This window comes from Onychostruthus taczanowskii, unplaced genomic scaffold, assembly GCF_017590055.1.
Source record: "Onychostruthus taczanowskii isolate IOZ18803 unplaced genomic scaffold, ASM1759005v1 scaffold460, whole genome shotgun sequence".
Classification (NCBI taxonomy): domain Eukaryota; kingdom Metazoa; phylum Chordata; class Aves; order Passeriformes; family Passeridae; genus Onychostruthus; species Onychostruthus taczanowskii.
The window spans coordinates 4,846-13,887 of NW_024502126.1; the positions used below are offsets into that span (position 1 = coordinate 4,846).

The 9,042-nt window shown below is 66.4% G+C and overlaps 1 protein-coding gene across 1 annotated transcript in view; it reads left to right on the plus strand.

Moving 5' to 3' along the window:
- Positions 1-123: 123 nt before the first annotated feature.
- LOC121341314 (speckle targeted PIP5K1A-regulated poly(A) polymerase-like) overlaps positions 124-9,042 on the plus strand; it is an 11,194-nt gene continuing 2,275 nt past the window's right edge. Inside the window, exons 1-7 of the mRNA XM_041414744.1 lie at positions 124-478; positions 1,675-1,934; positions 3,897-3,999; positions 4,815-6,633; positions 7,654-7,763; positions 8,708-8,830; positions 8,914-9,006. Of these exons, the coding sequence (XP_041270678.1) occupies positions 280-478; positions 1,675-1,934; positions 3,897-3,999; positions 4,815-6,633; positions 7,654-7,763; positions 8,708-8,830; positions 8,914-9,006 (2,707 nt within the window). The 5' untranslated portion in view covers positions 124-279. The remainder of the gene's footprint in view (positions 479-1,674; positions 1,935-3,896; positions 4,000-4,814; positions 6,634-7,653; positions 7,764-8,707; positions 8,831-8,913; positions 9,007-9,042) is intronic.

Below are 9,042 nucleotides of genomic sequence, written 5' to 3' on the forward strand. Positions count from 1 at the left end.
GTTCGGGGGCACCGGGCGGAACGGTTGTGTTGGGAAACGTTTCCGGGGGGAAACCGTGAGGGATGGACCGCGCGGGGGGGGAGCGGGAAGGGACGGACACTTCCGGCGGAAGTGGCGGAAAAACGGGGATACCGGGGGGGGCACCGGGCGGAACGGTTGTGTTGGGAAACGTTTCCGGGGGGAAACCGTGAGGGATGGACCGCGCGGGGGGGGAGCGGGAAGGGACGGACACTTCCGGCGGAAGTGGCTGTGGGACGGGCGCGGGAACCGGGGCTCGCCATGGAACCGGAGCCGGGCCCTGATCCCGACCCGGGCCTTGATCCCGCCATGGACCCGGGCCGCGAACCCGTAGCGGGCCCCGGCCACGATCCGGGAACGGGCCCGGACCCGGTAACGGACCCGGCGACCGATCCCGACGTGGAGCCGCTGCACCGGGGCGGCTTCCGCTGCCGCCTGTGCCAGATCACCACGGCCAACCGTGAGTGATGCCGGGGGCTGAGGGGGCGGTGGTTACCGGCACCGGGCGGCTCTCAGCTCCCGGTTCCCGTGTCCGGGGGGGCTCCGTTAACCAGAACAGGGAGAGCTTCCAAACTCCCCTTTAACCGGGACCGGGGGAGCCCCGGGACCCCAATTCCCGGTGCCGGTGCTCCCGGTTCCCGTTCCTGCTGAGCCCCATTCCCTTTCCCGTTGATCCTGGTGTCCGCAGTTCCCGGTGCTCCGGTTGATCCCGGTTCCCAGTGTCCCTGCAGTGCCCGTTATCCCCGTTGTTATTCCCGTTATCCCTGTTGCTATCCCGTTATCCCGGTTGTCCCCGTTATCCCGGTGGTTATTCCCGTTATCCCGCAGTTCCCAGCCTGCTCTCGCACCTCTCCGGGCGGCGGCACCGGCGGCTCCGTGGTCCCCAATCCCCGTTGTCCCCGTTGCTATCCCGTTATCCCGGTATCCCCGTTGCTATCCCGTTATCCCGGTATCCCCGTTGTTATTCCCGTTGTTATTCCCGTTATTCCCGTTGTTATTCCCGCAGTTCCCAGCCTCCTCTCGCACCTCTCGGGTCGGCGGCTCCACTGTCCCCGTTATCCCCGTTATCCCCGTTGCTATCCTGGTTGTTATCCCGGTTGTTATTCCCGTTGTTATTCCCGGTTGTTCCCGCAGTTCCCAGCCTCCTCTCGCACCTCTCCGGGCGGCGGCACCGGCGGCTCCGTGGTCCCCAATCCCCGTTGCTATCCCGTTATCCCAGTTGTCCCCGTTATCCCGGTGGTTATTCATCCCCGTTATCCCCGTTGCTATCCCGTTATTCCTGTTGTTATTCCCGGTTGTTATCCCGGTGGTTATTCCCGTTATTCCCGTTGTTATTCCCGGTTATCCCGCAGTTCCCAGCCTCCTCGCTCACCTCTCCGGGCGGCGGCACCGGCGGCTCCGCGCTCTCCAATCCCCGTTATCCCCGTTGCTATCCCGGTTGTTATCCCCGTTGTTATTCCCGTTGTTATTCCCGTTATTCCCGTTGTTGTTCCCGCAGTTCCCAGCCTGCTCTCCCACCTCTCCGGGCGGCGGCACCGGCGGCTCCGCGCTCTCCAATCCCCGTTATCCCCGTTGCTATCCCGTTATCCCGGTTATTCCCGTTATCCCGGTGGTTATTCCCTGTTATTCCCGTTATTCCCATTGTTATTCCCGCAGTTCCCAGCCTCCTCTCGCACCTCTCCGGTCGGCGGCACCGGCGGCTCCGCGCTCTCCGCGCCGCGCGCCGCGCGCAGGCGCAGCGCAGCCTCTTCGTCAGCGGCTTCCCGCGGGGCACGGCGCCCGAGCGGCTGCGGCGCCACTTCCGCGCCTTCGGGCCGGTCGCGACAGTCGTGATGGACAAGGACAAGGTGCGGGGGGGCGGCGGGAGGGGACACCGGCACCCTCCGACTGTCGCGATAGGCGGGGGGGACGGGGGGGTTAAGGGGGGTCCCAAATCTCTCCCAAAGGGGTTTTGGGGGGCTTGAGGGGTTTTTGCGGGGGTTAAGGGGGGTCCCAAAGCTCTCCCAGGTTTTTAGGGGACTCCCAGTGCTCCCAGTTTGCCCAGTAAGGAGATGATGCTCCCGGTGCTCCCAGTTTGCCCAGTGCAGCAGGGAGGGCGCTCCCAGTGTTCCCAGTGCTCCCAGTGTGCCCAGTGTGCCCAGTGCTCCCAGTTTGCCCAGTGCAGCCGGGGGGACAGTCCCAGTGCTCCCAGTTTGCCCAGTGCAGCCGGGGGGGCACTCCCAGTGCTCCCAGTGTGCCCAGCGTTCCCAGTTTGCCAAGTGGGCACAGTGTTCCCAGTCTGCCCAGTTTACCCAGTTTGCCCAGTGTTCCCAGCGTTCCCAGTGCTCCCAGCGTTCCCAGTGCTCCCAGCGTTCCCAGTGCTCCCAGCGTTCCCAGTGCTCCCAGCGTTCCCAGTGCTCCCAGCGTTCCCAGTGCTCCCAGCGTTCCCAGTGCTCCCAGCGTTCCCAGTGCTCCCAGCGTTCCCAGTGCTCCCAGCGTTCCCAGTGCTCCCAGCGTTCCCAGTGCTCCCAGCGTTCCCAGTGCTCCCAGCGTTCCCAGTGCTCCCAGCGTTCCCAGTGCTCCCAGCGTTCCCAGTGCTCCCAGCGTTCCCAGTGCTCCCAGCGTTCCCAGTGCTCCCAGCGTTCCCAGTGCTCCCAGCGTTCCCAGTGCTCCCAGCGTTCCCAGTGCTCCCAGCGTTCCCAGTGCTCCCAGCGTTCCCAGTGCTCCCAGCGTTCCCAGTGCTCCCAGCGTTCCCAGTGCTCCCAGCGTTCCCAGTGCTCCCAGCGTTCCCAGTGCTCCCAGCGTTCCCAGTGCTCCCAGCGTTCCCAGTGCTCCCAGCGTTCCCAGTGCTCCCAGCGTTCCCAGTGCTCCCAGCGTTCCCAGTGCTCCCAGCGTTCCCAGTGCTCCCAGCGTTCCCAGTGCTCCCAGCGTTCCCAGTGCTCCCAGCGTTCCCAGTGCTCCCAGCGTTCCCAGTGCTCCCAGCGTTCCCAGTGCTCCCAGCGTTCCCAGTGCTCCCAGCGTTCCCAGTGCTCCCAGCGTTCCCAGTGCTCCCAGCGTTCCCAGTGCTCCCAGCGTTCCCAGTGCTCCCAGCGTTCCCAGTGCTCCCAGCGTTCCCAGTGCTCCCAGCGTTCCCAGTGCTCCCAGCGTTCCCAGTGCTCCCAGCGTTCCCAGTGCTCCCAGCGTTCCCAGTGCTCCCAGCGTTCCCAGTGCTCCCAGCGTTCCCAGTGCTCCCAGCGTTCCCAGTGCTCCCAGCGTTCCCAGTGCTCCCAGCGTTCCCAGTGCTCCCAGCGTTCCCAGTGCTCCCAGCGTTCCCAGTGCTCCCAGCGTTCCCAGTGCTCCCAGCGTTCCCAGTGCTCCCAGCGTTCCCAGTGCTCCCAGCGTTCCCAGTGCTCCCAGCGTTCCCAGTGCTCCCAGCGTTCCCAGTGCTCCCAGCGTTCCCAGTGCTCCCAGCGTTCCCAGTGCTCCCAGCGTTCCCAGTGCTCCCAGCGTTCCCAGTGCTCCCAGCGTTCCCAGTGCTCCCAGCGTTCCCAGTGCTCCCAGCGTTCCCAGTGCTCCCAGCGTTCCCAGTGCTCCCAGCGTTCCCAGTGCTCCCAGCGTTCCCAGTGCTCCCAGCGTTCCCAGTGCTCCCAGCGTTCCCAGTGCTCCCAGCGTTCCCAGTGCTCCCAGCGTTCCCAGTGCTCCCAGCGTTCCCAGTGCTCCCAGCGTTCCCAGTGCTCCCAGCGTTCCCAGTGCTCCCAGCGTTCCCAGTGCTCCCAGCGTTCCCAGTGCTCCCAGTGTTCCCAGTTTACCCAGCGCTCCCAGTTTACCCAGTGTTCCCAGCGCTCCCAGTGTTCCCAGTTTGCCCGGTGTTCCCAGCGCTCCCAGTGTTCCCAGTTTGCCCAGTGCTCCCAGTGCTCCAGCTGCAGCTGCTGGTGCGGGCGCTGGAGCTGAGCGCGGCCGAGCGGCGCCTGCGGGAGCTGCTGCTGGCGCTGCTGCGCGAGGTGTTCAGCGAGTTCTTCCCAGGTGAGCACAGCTGGCACAGCTGGCACGGGGGTGGGACACGCCCCAGGGGTGCCCCAGGTGTGTGACGTGCCCCAGCTGTGCCCCACACCTGTCCCCACCTGTCACACCTGTGCCACATCTGTCCCCAATGCCCCAGCTGTGCCCCACACCTGTCACACCTGTCACACCTGTGCCACATCTGTCCCCACACCTGTCCCCGTGTGTCCCACACCTGTCCCTACCTGTCACACCTGTGCCACATCTGTCCCCACACCTGTCCCTCACGCCTGTCCCCACATGTCCCACACTTGTCCCTGTCTCTGTCCCACACCTGTCTCACCTGTCCCCACACCTGTCCCACCTGTCCCCACCTATCACACCTGTGCCATACCTGTCCCTCACGCCTGTCCCCATGTGTCCCACACCTGTCCCATGTCCCACACCTGTCCCTGTCTCTGTCCCACAGCTGTCTCACCTGTCCCCACACCTATCTTACCTGTCCCCACCTGTCACACCTGTGCCACATCTGTCCCCACACCTGTCCCCGTGTGTCCCACACCTGTCCCACCTGTCCACACATGTCCCACGCTTGTCCCCACCTCTGTCCCACACCTGTCCCACCGGTCTCACCAGTCCCTCCGTCACACTTGTTTCCACCTGTCCCCACCTGTCACACCTGTCTCATCTGTCCCATGTGTCCCCACCTGTCCCTCACTTGTCCCCACACCTGTCACACCTGTCCCCACCTGTCACACCTGTCCCCACCTGTCACACCTGTCACACCTGTCCCCACACCTGTCACACCTGTCCCTCACCTGTCCCCCCCGTGTCCCCAGGCTGCTCCCTTGTCCCCTACGGCTCCTCCGTCAACGGCTTCGACGTCCACGGCTGCGACCTGGACCTGCACCTGGAGCTGGGGGACCCCCAGAGCCCAGAGACCCCAAACGGGGACCCCCAAATCCTGGAGACCCCAAACAGGGACCCCCAAATCCTGGAGACCCCAAACAGGGACCCCCAAATCCCAGAGACCCCAAACGGGGACCCCCAAATCCTGGAGACCCCAAATGGGGACTCCCAGACCCTGAGAACCCCAAACGGGGACCCCCAAATCCCAGAGACACCAAATGGGGACCCTCAGAGCCTGAGACCCCCAAATGGGGACCCCCAAACCCTGAGAACCCCAAATGGGGACCCTCAGAGCCTGAGACCCCCAAATGGGGACCCCCAAACCCTGAGAACCCCAAATGGGGACCCTCAGAGCCCAGAGACCCCAAATGGGGACCCCCAAACCCTGAGAACCCCAAATGGGGACCCTCAGAGCCCAGAGACCCCAAATGGGGACCCCCAAACCCTGAGAACCCCAAATGGGGACCCTCAGAGCCTGAGACCCCCAAATGGGGACCCCCAAACCCTGAGAACCCCAAATGGGGACCCTCAGAGCCCAGAGACCCCAAATGGGGACCCCCAAACCCTGAGAACCCCAAATGGGGACCCTCAGAGCCTGAGACCCCCAAATGGGGACCCCCAAACCCTGAGAACCCCAAATGGGGACCCTCAGAGCCCAGAGACCCCAAATGGGGACCCCCAAACCCTGAGAACCCCAAATGGGGACCCTCAGAGCCTGAGACCCCCAAATGGGGACCCCCAAACCCTGAGAACCCCAAATGGGGACCCTCAGAGCCCAGAGACCCCAAATGGGGACCCCCAAACCCTGAGAACCCCAAATGGGGACCCTCAGAGCCTGAGACCCCCAAATGGGGACCCCCAAACCCTGAGAACCCCAAATGGGGACCCTCAGAGCCTGGAGACCCCAAACGGGGACCCCCAAATCCCAGAGACACCAAATGGGGACCCTCAGAGCCTGAGACCCCCAAATGGGGACCCTCAGAGCCCAGAGACCCCAAATGGGGACCCCCAAACCCTGAGACCCCCAAACGGGGCCCCACAGAGCCCAGGGACACTGCTGAGGGATGGGGACCCCCCTCCCCATGGGTCCCTTTTGGGGGACAAGGACCCCCCCCTCAGGGGGTCGTTTTTGGGGTCTGACAGGTCCCATCTGGGGTCCGAGGGGTCCCTTTTGGGGGACGGGGACCCCACTTCCAGGGGATCCCATCTGGGGTCCGAGGGGTCCCTTTTGGGGTCTCCCTTGGGGGACAGAGACCCCTCCCTCGAAGGGTCCCTTATGGGGTCCGAGGGGTCCCTTTCGGGGGACAAAGGGTCCCTTTGGGGGTCTGAGGGGTCCCTTTTGGGGTCCCTTCCGGCTGACCGAGACCCCTCCCTCGAAGGGTCCCTTATGGGGTCCGAGGGGTCCCTTTTGGGGTCTCCTTCGGCTGACCGAGACCCCCTTTTGCCTTCCGAGCCTGCCTCTCCCGCGGGGTCCCCGTGCGGCTCTGAGGGGGGGTCCCTGTCGGGGGCTGAGTCCCCCGAGGCCGAGGGGTCCCTGTCGGGGTCCGAGGGGTCCCTTTTGGGGTGCGGGGGGTCCCTTTTGGGGCGGGGGGCCCCCCCGGAGCAGGTGCTGGCGCTGGTGGGCGCGGTGCTGCGGCGCTGCGTGCCGGGGGTCCGGGGGGTCCGCGCCGTGCCCGGGGCTCGGCGCCCCGTGGTCAAATTCAGCCACAAACAGTCCGGGCTGGCCGGGGACGTGTGCCTGGACAACCGGTACGGACTGGGGGGCACTGGGACCCGTTTTTCGCCCCAAACCCCCCCCAGCCTGGCGCTGTTCAACACGCGCTTCCTGCGCCTCTGCGCCGACGCCGACCCCCGGGTGCGGCCCCTGGGCTACGCCCTGCGCCTCTGGGCGGGGGGGCAGCGGCTGGCAGGTGAGGGGGGGTCGGGACCCCTCCCCAAAATGGGATGGGAGCCCCAAAAATGGGGCGAGACCCCCCAAAAACGGGGCTGAGACCCGCTGGGACACCCCCTCCCCACAGGGTGTTCTTCACTTGTGCGCCTCTTGGCGGTTGGGCAGCGGCTGGCAGGTGAGGGGGGGTCGGGACCCCTCCCCAAAAGGGGATGGGAGCCCCAAAAATGGGGCGAGACCCCCCAAAAAGGGGCTTGGACCCCCCCTCCCCACAGCGTGTTCTTCACTTGTGCACCTCTGGGGGGGGGGGCAGCGGCTGGCAGGGGAGGGGGGGGCGGGACCCCTCCCCAAAATGGGCTGGGAGACCCAAAAAGGGGGCGAGACCCCCCAAAAATGGGGCTGAGACCCGCTGGGACCCCCCCTCCCCACAGGGTGTTCTTCACCAGTGTGCCCGTGGGGGAGGGGGCAGCGGCTGGCAGGGGAGGGGGGGGCGGGACCCCTCCCCAAAATGGGCTGGGAGACCCAAAAAGGGGGCGAGACCCCCCAAAAATGGGGCTGAGACCCGCTGGGACACCCCCTCCCCACAGGGTGTTCTTCACTTGTGCGCCTCTGGGGGGTTGGGCAGCGGCTGGCAGGTGAGGGGGGGTCGGGACCCCTCCCCAAAAGGGGATGGGAGCCCCAAAAATGGGGCGAGACCCCCCAAAAAGGGGCTTGGACCCCCCCTCCCCACAGCGTGTTCTTCACTTGTGCACCTCTGGGGGGGGGGGCAGCGGCTGGCAGGGGAGGGGGGGTCGGGAGCCCCCCNATTTTTCCCCCTTTTTTTCCCATTTTTCCCCCGTTTTTTCCCGTTTTCCCCGTTTTTCGCCCCAAACCCCCCCCAGCCTGGCGCTGTTCAACACGCGCTTCCTGCGCCTCTGCGCCGACGCCGACCCCCGGGTGCGGCCCCTGGGCTACGCCCTGCGCCTCTGGGCGGGGGGGCAGCGGCTGGCAGGTGAGGGGGGGTCGGGACCCCTCCCCAAAATGGGCTGGGAGACCCAAAAATGGGGCGAGACCCCCCAAAAATGGGGCTGAGACCCGCTGGGACACCCCCTCCCCACAGGGTGTTCTTCACTTGTGCGCCTCTGGGGGGGGGGGCAGCGGCTGGCAGGTGAGGGGGGGTCGGGACCCCTCCCCAAAATGGGCTGGGAGACCCAAAAATGGGGCGAGACCCCCCAAAAATGGGGCTGAGACCCGCTGGGACACCCCCTCCCCACAGGGTGTTCTTCACTTGTGCGCCTCTGGGGGGGGGGGCAGCGGCTGGCAGGTGAGGGGGGGTCGGGACCCCTCCCCAAAATGGGCTGGGAGACCCAAAAATGGGGCGAGACCCCCCAAAAATGGGGCTGAGACCCGCTGGGACACCCCCTCCCCACAGGGTGTTCTTCACCAGTGTGCCTGTGGGGGAGGGGGCAGCGGCTGGCAGGTGAGGGGGGGTCGGGACCCCTCCCCAAAATGGGCTGGGAGACCCCCAAAAGGGGCTGGGACCCCCTGAAGGGTCTGGAGACCCCTCCTCCAAAGGGACTGAGACCCCCAAAAAGGGGCAGGGACCCCTCCCAAAAGGACTGAGACCCCCAAAGGACCCCCCAAAGGAAATGAGACCCCCCCCCCCACCAAAGGAACTGAGACCCCCAAAAGGGTCTGGAGACCCCCCAAAGGAACTGAGACCCCCCCCAAAGGAACTGAGACCCCTCACCAAAGGCACTGAGACCCCCAAAAGGGTCTGGGGACCCCCCAAATGGGGAAGGGACCCCTGCAAAGCCACCGGGGGAGGGCATTCACAGCCCCCACCCCACCACCAAACTCCTCCAAGCAGCGAGGGGGGATCGTGCCCAATTGAGGGGGGGTCTCATCTCACTGGAGACCCCCGGCACGACCCCCCCCTCCCCGTTATTCCCGCAGGGAACCGGGCGGGGGGCGGCCCCCTCCTCACCAACTACGCGCTGACGCTGCTGCTGGTGCTGTTCCTGCAGAGCCGCAGCCCCCCGGTGCTGCCCTCCGTGCGCCGCCTCCGCCTCCTGGCAGGTGCCCAGACGCCCCCTCCCCTTTTTCGGGAGTCCCCCTCCCCACTTTGGGGGTCGCTGACCCCCTCCCCGTGTCGGTTGCAGGGCCCCAGGACCGTGCCCAGGTCGGGGGGTGGGATTGCAGCTTCCCCCGGGACGCCGCGGCGCTGGAGCCCAGCGGGAACGGCCAGAGCGCGGGTGAGGGGGGTTTGGGGGTCCCTGGATCGGGGGGGG